The sequence below is a fragment of the Silurus meridionalis genome, chromosome 6, assembly GCF_014805685.1.
Source record: "Silurus meridionalis isolate SWU-2019-XX chromosome 6, ASM1480568v1, whole genome shotgun sequence".
Lineage (NCBI taxonomy): Eukaryota > Metazoa > Chordata > Actinopteri > Siluriformes > Siluridae > Silurus > Silurus meridionalis.
The window spans coordinates 14,607,397-14,629,113 of NC_060889.1; the positions used below are offsets into that span (position 1 = coordinate 14,607,397).

Below are 21,717 nucleotides of genomic sequence, written 5' to 3' on the forward strand. Positions count from 1 at the left end.
TTTAAAACTGACAGTCTGAATTTTGACACCTAGTTGAGCTTTACACACATCATTTCATTATATGTTCTGCGTTACAAGCCTAGTATTTTTATTTACAAACGCAAACTAAGCAGAACGGATTGACAAAACGGGTAGTACCTTTGACAACTAATATTGTACTGCTTTTGGAGTCCACAAGAGGGCGCGCATTAGAAAAGTATGTTTTGCATTAGAAAGTACATCTACTGTGTCCTGTCTTAATATATTAAAAATATAAATATCTTCTGTCCTATAAATCTGCCTTTTCAGCCTGTTAGTCCTTTATCTTTTAACGTTACAATAAATAAGAAAAAACATGGATGCCAAGAGTAAAACTTAATTTGATAAACTGTTTGATAAAAAACTTTAAAAATTTGATTTTGATATTAGGTTTGCTTTTTAAAATGTGAACAGCAATGCCATTGAGCTTCCAGTCCTTAACGTGTTACTTTTGTACCTCTTTAAATTTAAATTTTCAGTTAAAGAAATAATAAATGCAATAATTACTATAAAATCATCACTTTGTTTTGGGTAGGGTCTGATGTCTATCATGATTAAAATGTTTAACATTGTGGATCCTCTAACCATGCTTCATAAACCTCTAGTGTGCCCTATCCTCATTCTGAGAACTGTGTGTGTACATATCTTTTCATTAGTATAGTGTACCATTATAAAAAGCATACAGGAGTGAACACACTTTAAATACACTTGATTATTTTAACAGACTAGGTAGTAATGTCCCCCCATGCCAACAGAGGGCATCTTCGCTCGAGTGAACATTTTCGCTTACCTCTAGCATTTCCTTGTTTTAGCATATTTAACCATTGCTAATGCTACTGAATTAGCAACGCATTGCGCTAACTTATTTTACTTTACTACACTGTGTTTATGTTCATGCCCTTGTGTTTTGACCTTTTTTTGACTATTGACCTTCATATTCCTGCCTGTGTGTTTATCGACTTGCTGATTTAGATTGCTTTTTTGCCTGCTGATTTGGATTTCCCATGTATCAAACATCTTGCTTGCCGTTTCTTTGTACTATCTGCCTCAGTTTAAGAAACATGTATTGATTCCAACCCAGATGCCTCTGCATCAGCATTACAGAACACTTTATCTCCCAGGAATCCAGCAGATATTCAACAGCTGAAGTCATTTGTGGCTTACCAGAGAGAAATGATAGTGGCCTACCTAGAACAGCTAAAGGCACACCAAGCAGCTAATGCTAAACTTTTAAAAGCCCTCTAAGACCGCAACCTCCAAAGATGGCTGATAAATTTGATGGCTCCTGTTGCATGTTTTTATGACAGTGTGAGGTTAATTTTTCACACTAATCCCCCATTTATGGTGAGGATACAGCAAAATTCACGCTCATGCTCATGCTGCCTACCAGGAAAGCCCTGGCTTGGGCCTCAGCAATTTGGGACAATGACCAACAGGTATGGAATTTGTTTGCTCACTTTTCTAAGTTTCTCTGGGAAGTATTTGAATACCCAGCAGAGGGGCTGGACATCTAGCCAGCTGCTTCACTTGCACCAGGGTTCTGAAGTTTTGCACCCTAGCTACCCAGAGTGGCTGGAACGACTCTGCACCACAACTCTATGAATTACCGCAGTAGACAACCGCCCTTTAGGGGATGGATATATTACTCCGCCCACACTCAGAGTGGGAATTTTTTATGTGAAGAGACTTCATTTTTTCCTCCCCAATAAACCCTATCATTCCAGGGTTCCCCTGGCTGCAGACACACAACCAGGTGATATTGTGGCAACTAAACAAACTCACCAAGTGGTTACTGAGATGCCAGGAACACTGCCTGGAACTTCTACCACAGTGGAAAGCCCTAGATCATAGGGCCCATATGCCTGTGGGGTATCACAACCTCAAGGAGGTTTTCAGCAGGGCTGCTGCCTCCATGCTCCTGCCTCATAGACCATGGGATCTGTTTCCCATCAGGGAACACCTCAGTGCAGGGTCTACCCCTTTTCCGTACTTGAAACCAAAGCCATTATAGAGAATATTGATGAGTCACTCACAGCCGAACTTATTCGCCTTTCAGCTTCTCTGAAAGCCTCTCCGCAGCTGCGGGTTTCTTCTAAGTTGAAAAAAATGGGGGTTTATGGCTGTGTATGGACTGAATGCCATGACTGTACATTTTCACTCTCCACTTCCTATAGTACCTTCTACCCTTAAGCTCTTTATGGAAGCCAGATATTTTTCCAAACTGGACCGCCGCAGTGCGTACAATCACAAACGAATCAAGGAGGGAGTTTAATGGAAAACTGGCTTCCACACCACAAGGGGCACTATAAATACTATGCAATGCTGTGTGGACTTACTAATGATCCTGCTATACTCCAGTCGTTTATGAATGAGATTTTCAGGAATATGTTCTGATTTTTCCAAAAGTTTAGACCTTCACGAACACCATGTTCGGACAGTGCTTCAATGCTCACTCCAGCACAGACTGTTTTTTAAAGCAGAAAAATTTTAATTGGACAAGGGCTCCACCACCTTTCTTGAATATGTGATCAGCCATCACAAGGTAAAAATGGACTCCAGGAAGTTGGAGGCTGTGACAGGTTGGCCCACACTACTATTAAGGAACTTTTTTGGGGCTTGACAATTTTTACCAATGTTTCATCACAAATTACAGCATGGTGGCCTGCCCCCTCAGTTTGCCTCGATGAAATCCCCCAAGTTGCAGTAGATGGCTGAGGCCTAATGGGTAATTGAAGCATTAAAGCAGCGGTTCACCACAGTTCCCATCCTTTGACACCCTGACCCTGAGGCACCTTTTATTGTTGAGGTAGACGCTTCTAATAGCAGGATCGTTGGTGTATTGTCACAACGTCATGGACAGTGGAGCAAACTGTTTCCCTGTGCTTAATTCAGGAGAAAGCTAATGGCAGCAGACTGCAACTGTGATGTGGGGAATCAAGAGCTTCTATCTATCAAGGAAGCATTTGAGTAATGGAAACACTGGCATTAGAGGCCCAGCATCCAGTCCAAGTTATCACGGACCATCACAATCTCGAATATATAAAGAATGCTAAAAGACTAAATCCTCATCAGGGTCGGTGGGCGTTATTTTTTACTCGCTTTGATTTTACTGTAACCTATCACCTGGGGTCTAAGAATGGCAAAGCGGGATGCAGGATCCCGACAACAAATCAGCCACATCAGACCCTATTTTCCCACCCTCCGTGAGTGTTGCCCCCATACAGTGAGAACTATGGATGGAAGAAACACAGCAAGCCTAAGCCAGTGAACCCATCCCCCCAGGCTGCCCTAACACCAAGATGTTCATTCACACGAATCGACGACTCAAGGTAAAGGAATAGGTGCACACATCATTTAGCTCTAGTCACCCTGGAACTCATAGCACCACCAAGCTGATATAGAATGCGTTGTGGTGGCCCTCAGAGATCAGAGATCAAAGCATATGTGTGGAGCTGTCCAATTTTTGCCCAAGTCCGGACCTCACATAAATTGCCATTCGGACTTTAAAACCCACTTCACATACCACAACATTCTTGGTCCCATCTGGCGGCTGACTTTCTTCACTGACCTTCCCAATTCAAGGGGTTACATCACTATTCTGGTTCGCTGTAGATCGGTTCTCCAAAGCTTCTAAATTTATGCCTCTAAATGGCCTTCCTACAGCCATGGAGAATGCTCAAATGTTAGTAGACAGTGATTTTAGGAACTATGGTCTGCCAGAGGAAATCGTGTTAGACAGAGGTCCTCAGTTCACTTCACGAGAATGGCAGTCATTCTGCAAATTACTAGGCATCAACGCTAGCCTCAGGATATCACCCCCAAGCCAACAGCCAGGCGGAAAGGGTCAACCAGGAACCCATACTGCTGCAGGGAGCTACAAAGTTGGAGTGAGTTTCTAATATGGGCAGAATATGCTCAGAATATTTAATTATTGATACACTCCTCCACAAACCTCACCTCATTACAATAAAAACTGCTACACCAACCAGCCCTATTTCAATGGTTAAGGGAAACATCCACCATCCCAGCAGTGAATGAGTGGTATAATCACAGCAGAGAGGTATGGGCCAATAGTCGACCCACAATTAAGAACATAAGACTGAAACTACTGTGCAAAACACTAAGGCTCTGATTTATCCACCCGTATAAGACACCGGGTCAACCCAGGACGTATTGCCTACAATGGCCTACCCACCTTTCACGTCTTTTTGCTTAAGCCTGCCTATAGCCTGCCTATTTTTGCTTAAGCCTGCCCCACACCCACCAATGGAACTGATCAGAAACTTTTCCCACCGTTAGATGTAGATGGGGCCCCCTCCTACATAGTATGCTCCATCACCGAAGGGGACAGTTACAATACCTAGTAGATTGGAAAGGATATGGGCCTGAGTAGCGGGACTTGGTCAACAAAAACTATATTCTGGACCCCTCGCCCTCGCTGAAGACTTCCAAGGGCGCACCCTGGATGGCTAAACCCCAGATCCCAGGGACATCCTTACAGTAAAAGAAAAACACCTGGAAGTGTCCTTGCAGTGGGGGGATAATGCAACAGACCAAGTGGTAATGTTCCTGCCATGCCAACAGAGGGTATCTTTGCCCGAGTTCAGAACACTTTATTTATGATACAAATGAGGTGGAATTGTAAAACAATCCTTGGTTCAAACAACAAAAGCGGTTTGAGGTAAGCTAAAATTTATAATATAAACAGAGAAAAAAGTTAGATTTAATTAAGCTAATGTGAAGCTTTTTTTTTTTAATTTTATTAGCTGTCTTTGGATTTCCCCTTTACTTGAACTAGGATACCGTAACCTTCTCCAGCATGACAGTGCCACTGTCCAAAACCAACTCCTTGTAGATATGTTATACATGGGTTGGAATGGTAATCTTGAAAGTCCTGCTGACCTCAACTTTTGGGATGAATTTGAATGCTGACTGCATCCCAGGCCTCCCCTTACTACTTTACTAAAGCTCTTGTGGCTGAATGAGCAAAATCTCCACAAGCATGCTCCAAAACCTAGTGTGGAAGAGTGAGGGTTATCAAAAGTGTTTTGCACAGTAGCAAATAAGGACAAAATGTGGAAGGGGATGTTCATAAAACTCATTCAAATCTTATGTTTAAGTATCTACAACTTTTTCACATATAAAATATACATGCCCTAGTTTGTGAATTTTGAAATCAACACTAATGATTCTGTTTTTAATGCTTTTTATGTATGAACATATCAGCATATACAGAAAAAAACAAGGTATTTTATAACATTTATGTTGTATTTAATCAACAATATCAAACTTTTTTGTTTAAATAACAATTTATAGATGATTTCACTATATGCATTTAACCATATGGGTTGGAGAAATAACCTGTAATAAAAGTCTGACTAATTTTTTTTTTTTTTATGTACATTATTGTTGTGTTTTTTTGTTCCCAACACAGTAAACATGTAATAATGTTAAATCATTTTTAAATGAAAATATATATGTCAGTAGTTCAGTAAGAATGTTAGAAGTAGCCAAGTACCTGTCGATATAATTTTCAATTTATGTCATAATATTTCTTCTTCTTTTTCTTCTTGTATTTCTCTCTCTTTCTTTCATTAGTATAAAGGGATGTAAAAAGCTGAACTGTTGTTACTTGCGGTTTCCGAGTAACAGACCTAGTGGCAATGTCAGGACTGTGCTATTAGGATCTCAGTGTTGTTATGGTGATGGCCTTCAGGGCATTCCATAGTGGTTCTGACCTGAGAGAAGACAGAGGAAATCTGATGGCAAACATATATTGCCATAAGATAAATGTTATTAATGGATTGTACGAACTGCATGTCTGTAACTGTGAAGCAAATGATTATGATGCCTGTGACTTGATAATCAGTGTTTGGCGTCTGAATGGCATCTCAGTTTCTTGATGGCTTTACCGATGGTTGAGCAACAGGAAACAGATGTGATGTTATGCATGAAGTTAAAAGTAGGCAGGACAGAGTAGCACAAGGAAAATGCACTAGAGTCACAGTAACCCACACAGGCATACACCATATGGGCTCCTTTACACATCCCTCTCCTGATAGTCATGTTAATTTCCAAAAGAATAACAAAGGTAGTAAAGAAGTTAGAGTGAAATAGATTTGACATTAAAACATTCTCTCTGATTTTTGTCTTTCAGGCCATTTGGGTGAGCAAGTAGATGTTGAGCTCTAGTAGTAGTCGAGACAATGATTTCACCAGCTATGCATAATTAATGATTCCCTTTGGCTAAAATGTCAAGATTATACATGGTGGTAGCCTTGGGCCATCACTTTTTAGCTCCTAAATAGGATGAATATAGAGATGACATTCACATTGGGTCTCTTTTACTTTCATGAGAGATTTATGACTTAGTGTGTGTGAGCCACACACAGTAGAAGTGGCAGCCTGGGCCTAGTCCATTAGAGCTCCAGCTAAATGTAATCAAAAGCACTGTCAAAAGAACTAGTAACATCACATCAGCAACACAAGCAAATGAACATCAGAAGTCACACACTGGGCACACAGAAAAAAAGGCACAGCTTAGCATATTCATACATCTATTATGTTGTAATTTTGAATTCCCCTTTACATTGATTATATTTTTACACACAAAAAGTTGATAATTAAATATCTCATCTCAAATAGTTCTTTTTTCGGAGACGTTTATGTTCGATGTAAAGATTTTTGTTTAGAATTGAGAAAGACTTGAAGTTTGTATTAGTAATTATGTTTTCTCACACAAAGCTTACAAATACTACTACAGACCTCCCGAGCTAAAATATTTAGCCTTTAAAAACTACTGCAAAAAACGAATTTCTGTGATAAATGGACGGCATTTAAAAAATGCTTTTTTAAAATTGTTTAAGCAATAAATCATCGTCCCACACTTTTAAACACACACAGAAAACATATGCAAGAATATTGCGAGATTAATTTTGTGTAAATTTGTAGAAACATCACATTTATAGTGTGTACCATACAGTAGTACTGCAGTTGCTGTCCGTTTTGCATTTTGAATGTAACTGACTGCTACGGTTCTCCTGATGTTGGCTTCGTCTTTTTTGATGTAGCGTACGGTCGTCTCGTTGATTCCATAACGGCGTGATACGGCAGCAACTTTTTTTCTTCTGCAAGCATATCCAGTAATTTGACCTTCTTGTGGAGCGTCATAACCGTCCTCTGGCACTTAGGTTCCTTGCCAGAAGCTTTAGAAGGTGCAGAGCGTTTGGGCGACATCGTAGGTCTTGCTGAAAAAAAATCTAACAAATTTTACAGCAACAGCAAATCAAAGACTCAGGACAGAGACTCTTGATGAACTGGGAATGTGGCTGGGATGATGGCTAGCAGATGGATGCGCAAATGATGCTTCCCATTTCCACAACTGTACGCATCGTATCCATCAGCCAATCACAATCCAAATTAAATGAATGAGCCATTCTGATTGGCCAGACTTGTTCCTCAAGCCTTATATAATGTAGATTTTCAGCATCCCAGCACTGCGATTTTGTACACAACATTACGAGTACTTTGTCCATGTAAATGTATGATACACACTGTACGGTATTTTAGGTATACTTTCACTTCATTTTATAATTAACAATTATATTTTTATTAATAAATGACCTTAATTCAGCATAAAACTCAATAACAAACAATTCACTATGTAGATTTTCAGCATCCACGCACAGCGCTTTTGTAAACAACACGTGTAAACATGATACACTGTACAGTATTTTAGGTAAATTTTTACTTCATTTTATAATTAATAATTATATATTTTATTAATAAAGTACCTAATTTCAACATAAAACTCCATACAAAAAAATTATAAATCGGGACCATTCGAGTTATTTGCTAAATTAAAAATGGCGATAAAGTGGTTATATCAAAATGTTTTGCAACACGAGAACAGATGGCAGCACTATGTCACAGGCAGCACCAACCTTCATAAGTAAGGGTGCCAAAAGACGTGTACATCTGCGATTTTATCATGGGCAGCAAGTTAGAACAAAGAGCAAATGTGAAATTCTGCATGAAACTTTGCAGATCTATCACAGACATTTGACATGATTCAACACGTTTAAAGCGAGGTGTTTTGTGGGGCATGTGTGCTTCAAGAGAGGCACAATATCACTAGAATACAACTAGAGACCTTCAACAAGCTCAACTTACGAAATGTTGAAACCAATTGGCAACTTGTGCATGATGATCCCCGAAAAACAATTCACAATACTGCTGCCATTGTCAGTGTGTCATACAAAACAGTCCAGGCAATCCTCATGTGATTAAAACATGCACTGTGTTGCTGCCAAGTTGGTCCCCAGGCTGCTGACCCAGGAGCAGCAGGAACACCGTGTCGAAGTCTGCCAAGTACTCTATCAGCATGCCGTGGATGACCAGCCCATGTCGAGAATCATTACCATTAACGAATACTGGGCACATGGGTACGACCCTGAGACAAAGCAACAGTCTTCACAGTGGAAGAGCCCATCATCTCCACAATGGAACAAGGTGATACAGGTCTGCAGCTCAACTATGCTCAAGCCGTTTTTCTCGGCTTTCGTGGCATTGTGCATCAAGAATTCATCCCCAGGGGCCAGAACGCCAGTATCAAGTTCTACTGCCAGGTTTTAAGGCATCTGAGAGGACATTCGTGACCAGATCTAGACAGAGCTAGTCTCAAACTTTTTGATACCACCACGTAGATGTGTTAAAACTGTCAGCAATGTACTAATCATAAAGTAGTAAAGTAATAATCATTATTAGATTGATATAATTGTTTTCATATATGCATTTGCTTAAAAGTGAGAAACAATCAAAAAGTAAAATGTAACAAAATATAATAAGACATCCTGAGAACAGAACCTACAGTATGAAATGATGTGTAAAGGTCAATGGGGAAGTCCTCTCACATTCACAAACTTTTTCTCTGCACTGTACTGCAAGTTCACCTCTTACCTAGAAACTACAAAGATCCTTTTTTTTTTTTACCTTCCTTACAACTTCTTTGGCTTCTCATTCCATAATCCAGCAGCACTGCAACAGATTTCTTAGCACAAGAAAATATTTAGAATATTTGTTTAGGTGTTTCTATAAAATTACAATAAACCAAATAAATGTTATTATACTTCCGGAAATGTTGGGACGTTTTTTTTTTACATTTGAATAAAATCAAAGCTAAAAGACTTTCAAATCACATGAGCCCAATTTTTTATTCACGGTAGAACAAAGAGAACAGAAATGTTTAAACTGAGAAAATTTTACACTTTTATGCACAAAATGAGCTCATTTCAAATGTGGTGGCACCGGGGCATGTTTACCATGGTGTAGCATCTCCTCTTCTTTTCAAAACAGTTTGAAGACATTTCATTGAGGTTATGAGTTTTTGGAGTTTTGCTGTTGGAATTTGGTCCAATTCTTGCCTGATATAGTTTTCCAGCTGCTGAAGAATTTGTGGTCGTATTTTTGTTTAATGATGTGCCAAATGTTCTATATAGGTGAAAGATCTGGAATGCAGACAGGCCAATTCAGCACCTGGACTCTTAGCTGCAGTATGTGGGTTTGCATTGTCCTGCTGAAATACACAAGGCTTTCCCTGAAATAGACGTCATCTGGAGAGAACCTTTATATACCATTCAGCATTCATGGTGCCTTCCAAAACATACTGTATACACACATGCACCCCATACCATCAGAGATGCTGGCTTTTGAACTGAACGCTGATAACATGCTGGAAGGTCTCCCTTCTCTTTAGCCCGGAGGACCCGGCGTCCGTGATTTCCAACAAGAATGTCAAATGTGGACTTGTCTGACCATAGAACACTTTTCTACTTGAAAACTGTCCATTTTAAATGAGCCTCAGCCCACAGGAACATGACGGCGCTTCTGGACCATGTTCACAGATGGCTTCCTTTTTGCATGATAGAGCTTTAGTTGGCATCTGCAGATGGTACGGCGGATTGTGTTTACGGACAGTGGTTTGGAAGTATTCCTGGGCCCGTTTAGTAACGTCAATGACACAATCATGCCGATGAGTGATGCAGTGTTGTCAGAGGGCCAGAAGGCCACAGACATCCAACAAAGGTCCTTTTCCATGTCCCTTTCGCACCGAGATTTCTCAAGTCTCTACGAATCTTTTGATGATGTTATGTAGTATGTGATGAGATTTGCAAAGCCTTTGCAATTTGACGTTGAGCAACATTGTTTTTAAAGTATTCAACAACCTTTTCATGCACTCGTTCACAGATTAAAGAGACTCTGCCCATCTTTACTTCTAAAAGACTCTGCCTCTCTAATAGATCCTTTTATAGCTAATTGTGTTACAGACCTGATTTCAGTTAACTTGATTAGTTGCTAGATGTTCTACCAGCTGAATAATTTATGGCTTTTTTCAGCACTTTGTTGCCCCCGTGCCAACTTTTTTGGGACCTGTAGCAGGCATCAAATTTGAAATGAGCTCATTTTGAGCATAAAAAATTTAATTTCTCAGTTTAAACATTTATGTTCTCTATGTTCGACTGTTAATAAAATATTGGCTCATGTTATTTGAAAGTCTTTTAGTTTTCATTTGATTCAAATGTAAAAAAAAAACACGTCCAGAATTCGGGTTGTATTAATGAAAAGGAAAAGAAAGAAAAAAAACACAAGGTTCTATGAGTATCAAACTATATAATGTTTATTGTTATAAAACTGTCATGGAAGAAATCTTAAACACAGACATCATGGCACCAGGATAAAGACATTTTTTATTGAATTTGTTTCATGTTCTTATGTTTAGGTTATGGTGTTTTTGTACAATCTGAAAATAATAGAGGCGGAAAGGTCGAACGTGACTTCAGGCACCTTTAACTCATTACTAATGTCAGTAAACTTTGAGAAGTTCACTTTCATTTGTTGTGCATGTGCTTTTTAAGCATTCTAATTCACATTTACTCGCCATTTGCTGCTATAAAAACCTTTCTTCTGGGAAGATGTTCCACTGGAATTTGGAGTAAAGATTTACTTTCATGCAGCCAAAGGGGCATTAGTTAGGAACATTGTCATGCTGGAACAGGTTTAGTCTCCTAGTTCAAGTGAAGCGCTTAAAAATCTAATTCTACCGCATCCAAAACCACATAATGGAACCACATACATAACAAATGTATTGAGAGACCACTTTTACTAAAGCTTCCCTTGGAAAACTGAAATGCAATTTTTCTCTCAGAGTGTATCGTGTAATATATTGTAATGGCTGTTGTCTGGTAAATGTTTAATTGGGAGGATGAGCACAGAGGAGTCAAGAGTGTAAAGCCAAAGTGAACTAATAAAGTCAAGTTCTTTACACTAGTGAGGACACAAAACACAGGGTTTTTAAAGTCTGGGTTTCATCTGGAATGTATTTTTTTTACAGTTGAAAAATGCAAACATTGAAATAGTTTCTGTGCTTAATTGAAATCCTTTTCAAATATGTATAGTAAAAACGAATGTGAAAACTAGGTGCTGTATCATCAGCTCTTTCTGAACAGCAGAGAGAAGGGAAACACTGCAAAGCTGAAAAAAGAAACAAACAGAAAAACATTGGAGAACTGGTGCACTGACACAGCTAGTTGTAAACTGTTGAGGGTTTTCTCACCTAGCCAGTTTAGAAAAAGCTCCTGGTTGTTCTGTCTTTTTAGTGTCAGGGGCATTCTGTTCATCTTGAGAAATGATTTCAAGTTAGTGTCTCTATGTATGTGGTTTAAAAAAAAAAAAGACCACAAGTACGAGTACTAAGTAACAGAGTTAAAGTAATGCTCATATTAACTACATGTCTAACTGTAAAACTGTAAGTTTGTGGTACCTGGTGAAGACTCCTCTGAATCAGCATATTCCTAAGAGACAACAACAGTGTGTGTTGGGTTAAATGATAGGTTGGCTCATACATTTAACACAGATTATATAAGCTGACTCCTAGTTTAGTTATGAACGTATTAAGGGCTTCGTATGAAATCTAATTACAATGATGTGCCAGGTTGCGTAACAACGCAATAGTCAAGCACAGAGACGCAGACAGGCAAACTGTCTTTTAAGTCTTTTATGTACACACCTCATCGTCACAAACCGTCCCTTCTGCACCTTCAGACAGGTTCGGCAGCTCTCTGAGAGAGAGAGACAGAGAGAGAGAGAGAGAGAGAGAGAGAGAGAGAGAGAGAGAGAGAGAGATAAATAAAAAAGGCATGCATTCTTTGTTAATTGTATGAACAATTCAATTCCAGTTCCCATTTACAGCATGTTAAACATAAAGAAGTCTATGTGAGGCCACACTGATTACATGAAAAACACAGTGTATTTTGTACAGAACATGCTTATTGTTACAACTGCTCAATTCTGATTTAACAGGAACTGGCAAACCTCTTGGTTAGTTTACATCCTTTTTGGGGGATGTTTATGTAATAATTAAATAATCATTTTCAGCCTGTTGGTAAAATGATGGCTTGATGACAATGGTGCCTCCTTTACTTTAGCCTCTCCTAATGTAGCGCAATAGACCAATAACAAAGATCCTGATTACAGACGGCTGTCTAATGTGTCCTGTATCTTTATTTAATTTGGAAAAGATCTGATGAATATTAATAACCACAGAAAAATCCACACCTAGTGGTCATTTTTTCATGGTATCCTGAAACATTCTAATGGGTTTTTACCGCTGCATAATCGAGAGCATCCTGACCAATTCCAGCACTGTATGGTATGGAGGCTCCACTGTGTGTGAACGTAAAACCCTGCTAAGGGTGGTCAAAACTGCCCATTGCATCACTGGCACCCAACTACCTGCCACTGAGCACCTTCACCACAGCAGATGTCTGTGCAGAGCTCACAACATCATCAAGGACTCTTCACATCCCAGTCACAAACTGTTTAACCTCCTTCCATCAAGAAGGAGATACAGGAACATAAGCACCAGAACCAGCAGGTTCAGGGACAGCTTCTTTCATTCACTGTCACCCTACTGAACTCCACAGTACACCGTTAGAACACTGTATAAACACTGTGTTTAACTTCTGTACAGTCATACATACAATGTACATATTGCATACTGTAATTTACATACTGCTTATTCTATACACATATTGTGCCTTACATACATCTGCACTATTTTATTTTTGTGTTTCTATATATACACCTTACATACTGTACATCCTACCGAATATTCCACATATACATAAATATAGTGTATTTGTTTATTCAGCTTTTTGCACATTTTTTTCACTGCTATAGCCTTTACATTTATTTGCTGTAAATGTTCTCACACACACACACACACACACACACACACACACACACACACACATATTACATGCTGTACATATAGTTACATATTTATCCACACTTGTCATTTTGTTGTGTACCTGTACTATGCAATGACAAAGGTCTGTCTATCTGTCTGTCTGTCTGTCTGTCTGTCTGTCTGTCTGTCTGTCTGTCTGTCTGTCTATCTATCTATCTATCTATCTATCTATCTATCTATCTATCTATCTACTCATTCTGTGCTATGACTTCTACTTGCATAACTGAGAAAACTCAAAAATAAATTTCACATAACGCCTACAGACACATTGCAGCTTGTCACGTTCGCAATCACTTGACTTTCCGATTACGCACATCTGTCCCCAATCAGTTCTGGGTTTGATTTCTGCCAGTGTTATAGAAGCTCACCTGTAGACTTGCCCCGATTGAACACAACTCATGAACATGAAGCATCTTTTGACCCAAGTCATACCTTTGTGTGTCCTGGAAATGCTCTAATAAAGAGTCTCAATTGGTCTTATTCCATTTTTTAGGGACGGTCATTAATAATCACTGATACTGTAGAAGAACTACAATTTTCTATCAACACTTTTAGAAAATAAAAAGAACATTTTAAAAGGTGAAATGAGGAGGAAAATAGAACACGTACTGGAGACACAGATGTGGGTCCATCTTGTCATGCTGGTGACTTGAGGTCAGACAGTCTGCTTGTGGTTTCTCATTTCTCCTGTGTGCATTAGCTAGGGGAAAGCCACAGGAAGTAGATGAAAGTAGGTGTGGACTGTCCAGTCCAGATTCTCTATCCTGTACAGGAAAACACAAGCCCAAAAATCAGAAGCTGTTTAAAGAGAATGCACAAAAAAAACCCAATACATCTAAAAAGATCAACAATGTCCACTACATACAAGTGGGACATTTTTAGAGGTAATTACATTATAAATACATTTGACATTTCGCAATTCACTTTTCATGCTACAGAAAACATTTTCTAAACTATTAGAGTGATTATATCACATCTAATACATAAAGTAAACTCTAACTCACATCATATTATACATCATTAACATATTACTGAGATTGCATACTTTGGCTATGAAATACATAAACATGGTATTAGCTTCCACTGTTATTCTGATGATACACAGTTGTATGTTTCACCAAAGCCAGATAAGAGAGATCTGCTTAACAGTGTTGAGGAGTGTGTAAAGGACATTAGACAGTGGATGTTTGATAACTGCCTTCTGCTCAACTTGGATAAGATGGAAGTACAACCCAAATTCCGGAAATGTTGGGACGTTTTTTTATTTGAATAAAATCAAAGCAAAAAGACTTATAATATTTTATTTACAATAGAACATAGAGAACATAAATGTTTAAACTGATAAATGTTACACTTTTATACACAAAATGAGCTCATTTCAAATGTAATGCCTGCTACGGGTTTTAAAAAAAGGTGGCATGGGGGCATGTTTACCATGGTGTAGTCAAGTCTAAAGGCTTTTATTGTCATTTCTACTAAACACAGTGGTAAACAGTACACAGTAACAATGAGACAACGTTCCTCCAGAACCCTGGTGCTACACTAAACAACATAGAGCTACAACACGCAACATGAAGCTACATAAAGTGCATCGAGTGCTACCTAGTGCAAACAGTGCAGACAAAAAACAGTACAGACAGATAGCACAAGACAGCGTGGGACAATACACAACACAAGATAGCGCCGACCAGAAAACCTACTGTATACTCTAAATATACAGTACTGTGCAAAGAGGACTATAAAGACTATAACCAAGAGAAAATGTAAACAAACACAATGCAGTGCAAAAACAGCAGTAGTGAACCACAGTGAGAGCCATTATTTACAAATGGCAAAAACATGGAACAGTGGAGAACCTTTCCAAGAGTGGCCGGCCGACCAAAATTACCCCAAGAGCATGACTCATCCAAGAGGTCACAAATGACCCCACAACAACATTCAAAGAACTGCAGACCTCACTTGCCTCAGTTAATGTCAGTGTTCATGACTCCACCATAAGAAAAAAACTGGGCAAAAATGGTCTTCATGGCAGAGTTCCAAGACGAAAACCACTGCTGAGCAAAAATAACAAAAAGGCTCATCTCAGATTTGCCAGAAAACATCGTGATGATCCCCAGGACTTTTGGGAAAATACTCTGTGGACTGACGAGACAAAAGTTGAACTTTTTGGAAGGTGTGTTTCCTATTATGTCTGGCGTAAAAATAACACCGCATTTCAGCAAAAAAAACATCATACCAGCAGTAAAATATGGTGGTGGTAGTGTGATGGTCTGGGGCTGTTTTGCTGCTTTAGGGCCTGAAAGTCTTGCTGTGATAAATGGAACCATGAATTCTGCTGTTTACCAAAAATCCTGAAGGAGAATATCCGGCCATCTGTTCCTGACATTAAGCTGAAGCTTACGGTTCTGTAGCAGGACAATGATCCAAAACACACCAGCAAATCCACCTCTGAATGGCTGAAGAAAAACAAAATGAAGACTTTGGAGTGGCCTAGTCAAAGTCCTGACCTGAATCCTATTGAGATGCTGTGGCATGACCTTAAAAAGGCGGTTCATGCTCGAACACTCTTCAATGTGGCTGAATTACAACAATTCTGTATAGATGAGTGACCAAAATTTCTCCACAGCGCTGTAACAGACTCATTGCAAGTTATCGCAAACGCTTGATTGCAGTTGTTGCTGCTAAGGGTGGTCCAACCAGTTATTAGATTTAGGGGCAAACACTTTTTCACACCAGTTTTGGATTTTGTTTTCCCTCAATAATAAAATCCTTTATTTAAAAACTGCGTGTTGTGTTTACTTGTGTTATCTTTGTCTAATATTTAAAGTAGTTTGATGATCTGAAACATTAAAGTCTGACAAACATAAAAAAAAAAAAAAAAGAAATCAGGAAAGGGGCAAACACTTTTTCACACCACTGAAGATTATACTATTGTAATACTGTCTGGGTGTGTAACTAAGTGCATAAATAAGCTTCGGTTAGTTCCGAATGCAAGTGTCCTTACTAGATCTAGAAAATATGAACAGAGCAGCCCGGTTTAATCAGTCTATACTGCTCCCCATCAAATCTCGTATTAATTATAAAATACTACTGGTGACGTATAAAGCACATAACGGTCTCGCACAATATGAGTGAATTCTATACCATTATGATCCACCACGCCTATTTAGATCAAAAGGTGCAGGCTATTTGTTGGTACCTCAAATAATAAAGACTACAGATCTTTCTCTTACAAAGCCCCGCAGTTATGGAACAACCTTCCAATTAGTGTTCAGAACTCAGACACAGAGTGTCACAGTGTTCAGGCAGAGGCTAAAAACAGATTTATTAGCCTCTTATCGGTGGGGTTTTCTTAGGTAAAGAAGCATAGTTTCATGGAGGTATCATGGATATAGAGTGTTTGGTGTTTGGATATTTGTATGCTGTCATCCCTCACTCTCACACGTTCACTCAGGTATTGTAAACAATAATAGTTGTTAAAATCTGTAATATAAAGTCACACCAGATGGTTGGAAGAGTACTTACTGAAGGGACCCATTTGTTTGCATGGCTCACTGGAAGATAAAAACATATACAGGCACTAATTACACAGCTAATCATAATGTTGGTTAGAAATGTGTATGTATAAGCTGCTCAGTATTGCTCACCTGTGAGTGGAGGGATCCACTGATTGGTCTCCACATACAATATGATGAGGAAGGGGTAAGCAAATAATTTCTTTTCCCCTTTCCAGAATCTCAACTCAGACACACGCTCCCACCTACTCTTATCTGCAGACAGAGAACTGAGTCATTCTGAACAACAATTTACAGCTACTTTAGGTCTTGATTAAAATGTAAAAACCAATATGCCAATTCCAGTGTATTCATTATAGTTCAATTGGAAAGGCGAGGCTACAGAGTGAAGCATGTGCCTATGCATGCATATATTTTTATGTATTATCATATAACATACAGGGAAAGATGTTGAAATGTTGTGTGGTGAAAGGGTGAAGATTTTCCAGGCTCATAAGTACAACTCGTACAGCATTCTGTAAGACAGCATTGTGATAATGAAGACGTTCACATACAACTATTAAAGGCCATTTAATGCTATTAATCTATTGTTTTTTTTTTCCTGTTACCTCAAGCTCCTCATTGACAACCTCACTTTCCAACATCTCTTCTTCACCACTACAAGACACCAGAAGTAAATGAGCAAGTGTAATAAATATACAAACAGGGGGTCAGTCAACAGTATCCTATTTCCAATCTTGTGAATTTTCCTTGGTGATTGGGAATTTTCCTCTGGGATAAATAAAGTGATCTATCTGAAGCTCTACATATGACTCCAAAGAGCACATATATGGAACTTTACAGTGCATATGTAATCCATTAAGGGTGAAATGTTGGTTGATGTCTGTGTAGTTTCACATGTTCCCCAGTGTTCCTATTTCTTGGATCTGCCATGAAGTTGACTAGGATAAATCAGTTTGTAGAAGATGAATAAACAAATGTACTCCATTTTTTTTTGATATTAAACAAATTGTGACTGACCCCAAAATAAACACTTTATTAGAAACTTCTGAAAAACCTAAAAAAGCAATGCGATTAATGAATTAGCCATTAATGTGGCAGAATCCCAATGCAAAGAATCAGGTCAAAGACACACTAGTCTAACTGCCACACTGAGTCACATTCCTGTTGGCACAGCCTCACCCACACTGGATAGAAAGAAAAAAATTAACTGGTCTTTTTCCGGTCTTCATCTGTTCAGTTTCAATCCGTGCCTATGATAGCCTCAGACTCTTGGCTGACAGGAGTGGAAACCTATTATAACACATGCACTGCAGTTTGATTTTCTGGGGATGCTGACATGCTTTACTGCTAACCACGGTTTTTCAGGGTGCTAATTTGAGTTACTACGTGCGTCCTGGCAGCTTGAACTAATCTGTCTATTTTCCTCTGACCTCTCAATACACCATTCTGTCTCAGTAGTTTCTCAAATACTTAACTAGCCTTTCTTGTAGCAAAAACCATGTCATGATCAGAGTCAGAGAAATCACAGATTTTTCTTCATTCTGATATTTGATGTGAACATTAAAGTAATGATTTTTTTTTCCCTTGAGCTACATGCACATGATTGACTGATCAGATTACTGCATGAATGTGGAGATGTTCCAGTGTTCCAGTGTTTGTTAGCAGCTTAATGTGTAATAAATATTATTCGTGTTAGTGTAGTACAATGTTTTCAATCCTCTCTTGCCTGATTTGACTTCCTCGTCTTATCTTGAACTTGTAGACAAGTTGGCCAACGTGAAAGAATCTGGTTTCAGGTATGGGGAATGAGAAGGCCTGGATTGGCATGGTGTTACTTCGCTTCGGGAAACTTCTGTGCTGACAGAAAGACATGCAGGTTGCTGCTCATAGGTAATACAGGTAATACAAGTAATACGGAAACGGGTTATTAATTATAAACACGTGTCCTGATGAAGCTGAATTAGCAGTACATTTTATAAAGATGGCAAACAGAGACATCTTTTAATTATGTATTAACGTTCGAAAATAAAACTATAGTAAAACCTGTGAGAGTCTGAGAAACAGGAATGTCCTGTCAGTTCAATGAATCTCCACACACTGCAATAGCTGAGGCGGGATTACGCCGCCACTCCTGCTCATCTGATTGGACAATTCACCGTCTAATAAGACGCGGCAGTTCTGCTGTCGCTATGGTGACGAACACTAAAGTCCCGCCTACGTTACCACGTGATTGAGGTAAGACCGAACATGGCCGTACAGAACCGTAGGAATAAAATGTGTAAAGTATTTGACGTTTTCAGTCAGAAAAAAGTTTAATCAACTTTATTTGATTAAACTCTCGCAGAATTTTTCATTTATGCATGTTATCTGCTCTGCTCCGCTTGTAGGGAGTAGTGATTATTATGGGATGTTAGGCACTACACCAGTAGTTACCAGAGCAGTGGTTTGAGGTTTTGCATTATTTTTTTTTACTAATATTCCAAAACATAGTGAAAAATATCCGAGTGTATTATTAAAGAATGTAATGCAATTGGGTAGTGTCCAAATTCCTCTCACTATATGATTGGTATTCATTTGACTCAAAACGATTCCTTACAGTACATATTCCTATAATTTTACACTTTATACAGGTTGGGCCTGGAGGATTCAGTTCAGTTCAATTTTATTTTATTTGTGTAGTACTTTTTAACAATGGATCTTGTCCCAAAGCATCTATACAGAGATAAAGTAACTAATATCACTAGTTTCTAAAATACTCAGACTAGTCCTTCTGCAACCATCATGATGAAAGTCACAGAGAGAGCACTTGACCTGCATGATTGTGCCTATATAAAGTGTATATAAAGTGAACTTGGAAATCATGAACATTTGTTTACCATTGATGTGACTGACTTTAATATATCTGTGATTTCTGTGTTTCTAAAACTAGATCTGGGTCTTGTTTGGTGCTCATTTTCCTCAGTTACAAATGACTGAACACACACCTTGTGTCCGGCTGAACACCGGAGCTCAGATGCCCCTGTTGGGTTTGGGCACTTTCCGTTTGCGAGGACCTGAGGAAACTTACCGGACTGTGGATGCTGCCTTAACAGTAGGCTACAGAGCCTTTGATACAGCAGCAGTGTACCGCAATGAAGCAGACATTGGCCAGGCCCTTTCCACCTTGCTGCCCAAACATGGGCTTTCCAGAGCTGATGTATTTATAACAACTAAATTAAGTCCCAGAGACCAGGGTTCCAAAGCCAGGGATGGCTGTTTGAGAAGTCTGGAGCAACTAGGCTTAGATTATATTGACCTGTGTCTCATTCACTGGCCTGGAACACAGGGATTGGATGTAAAGGATAAGCGAAATCCTGACAATCGAGCTCAAAGTTGGGCAACATTGGAGGAGTTCTATACAGAAGGAAAGTTCCATGCCATCGGAGTGTCGAACTACACGGTGAAACACATGGAGGAACTGCTGAATAGCTGCAGAGTCGTTCCAGCCCTTCTCCAGGTGGAGTTCCACCCCAGGTTGGCTCAGACGGAGCTGAGAGAAATCTGTGAGAAAAACGGAGTGTGTTTCCAAGCGTACTCCTCCCTGGGAACAGGCGTTCTTCTCTCTGATCCTGTGGTTCAGGAGATGGCAGAAAGATGTGGAAGAACCCCAGCTCAGGTACTTCTGAGGTGGGCCCTGCAGCAAAACATACCTGTGTTGCCAAAATCATGCCAGCCTCACCGGGTGCAGGAGAACGCCTGCCTGTTTGACTTCGAGCTCAGTGATGGTGACATGGCAAAGCTTTCTGCTTTGGATTGCAGTGAGAAGTTCTGCTGGGATCCTTCACTGGTACTCTAGACTACCTCTAGTGTCAAATTTACATGGTTTGGGATTTATCAACTGTTTTTGAATATATTGTTTAATGTTTGTTTACATTTTCAGCTTGATTTATATACCAATAATACAGAGATATAATCAGTAATATTTATCATACCACTACATGCCAAAGAGTAAACCAGTAGAAATTCATTTAGAATCTGACCTTTAGTGGCTTTTATTTTCATTAGATTGCTATTAATAATGAATCCATGAAAATCTGTCATAGGATGATCGATCAAAATTCAAAATAAATAAAATGATGGATACATTCATGGTGTGCTATTTCTAAGATCATACTGTTTAGAATTTCAGTTCCAGATGTCCAAGTGTCTTGAATGCCACAGTGGATCATCCGTCTCCATACCCCTCTGTCCTCTACATCTGCCTTTTTCAAACCAACTACCTGCATGTCTTCCCTCACCACATCCATAAACCTCCTCCTTGTCCTTCCTTTTTTCCTCCTTCCTGATGGGTCCATCCTCAGCATAATTTCTAATCCTGTCCATTGTGGTCACTCCCGATGAAAACCTTAACATCTTCAGCTCTGCTACCTCCAGCTCCATCTTCTGTCTTTAACTCAATGCCACTGTCTCTAAACCATACACCAGGGGTCACCAATGTGGTGCCTGCGGGCACCAGGTAGCCCGCAAGGACAACATGAGTAGCCTGCAGGCCTTTTCTAAAAATAGCTGTTTCTTACTTTGTTAAATCATTGTTGATAATTATTGAGTAATCATTGACATGATCAGTGTCTTCACATAGATGAATATCATTAATTATTAATAACAACATATAATAAAAGGTAAATTGAGCAAATTTGTTATTTCGGATCAAACTGAAAACTGTGTCTATTAAACTTGTAGCCCTTCACATTAATCGGAACCCAAAACGTAGCTCTCAGTTTTAAAAAGGTTGGTGACCCCTGCCATACACCATAACCAAACAGTTCAATTCTGTTTTAACCGAAGTAATACAAGTGTTGAAAACAAGACGGTCTGGTAGAATCTAGAATAAAGTTT

General features: G+C 39.1%; 2 protein-coding genes across 5 annotated transcripts; one reads left to right on the top strand and one right to left on the bottom strand.

The window, feature by feature from the left end:
• Positions 1-11,373: 11,373 nt before the first annotated feature.
• LOC124386737 (membrane-anchored junction protein) lies at positions 11,374-19,023 on the bottom strand. 3 transcript variants are annotated; one of them, XM_046850688.1, is made up of 11 exons: positions 18,886-19,023; positions 18,569-18,694; positions 17,448-17,496; positions 17,279-17,354; positions 16,972-17,094; positions 16,850-16,878; positions 13,934-14,088; positions 12,083-12,134; positions 11,837-11,867; positions 11,630-11,693; positions 11,374-11,547 (listed from the first exon to the last, which is right to left on the bottom strand). In XM_046850688.1, exons 2-11 carry the CDS (start codon positions 18,667-18,669, stop codon positions 11,505-11,507), a joined length of 723 nt encoding a protein of 240 aa, XP_046706644.1. In that variant the 5' UTR covers positions 18,670-18,694; positions 18,886-19,023; the 3' UTR covers positions 11,374-11,504. The 3 variants fall into 3 exon arrangements, with proteins under 3 accessions (XP_046706644.1, XP_046706647.1, XP_046706648.1); XM_046850691.1 differs by having other exon boundaries at positions 18,569-18,699; positions 18,886-18,968; XM_046850692.1 differs by lacking the exon at positions 11,374-11,547 and having other exon boundaries at positions 11,630-11,721.
• zgc:101765 (uncharacterized protein LOC450036 homolog) lies at positions 18,955-20,966 on the top strand. 2 transcript variants are annotated; one of them, XM_046850686.1, is made up of 2 exons: positions 18,955-19,077; positions 19,772-20,966. In XM_046850686.1, the coding sequence occupies exon 2, from the start codon at positions 19,811-19,813 to the stop codon at positions 20,675-20,677; it is 867 nt and encodes a 288-aa protein (XP_046706642.1). In that variant the 5' UTR covers positions 18,955-19,077; positions 19,772-19,810; the 3' UTR covers positions 20,678-20,966. The 2 variants fall into 2 exon arrangements, with proteins under 2 accessions (XP_046706642.1, XP_046706643.1); XM_046850687.1 differs by having other exon boundaries at positions 19,057-19,120.
• The last annotated feature ends 751 nt before the right edge of the window (positions 20,967-21,717 follow it).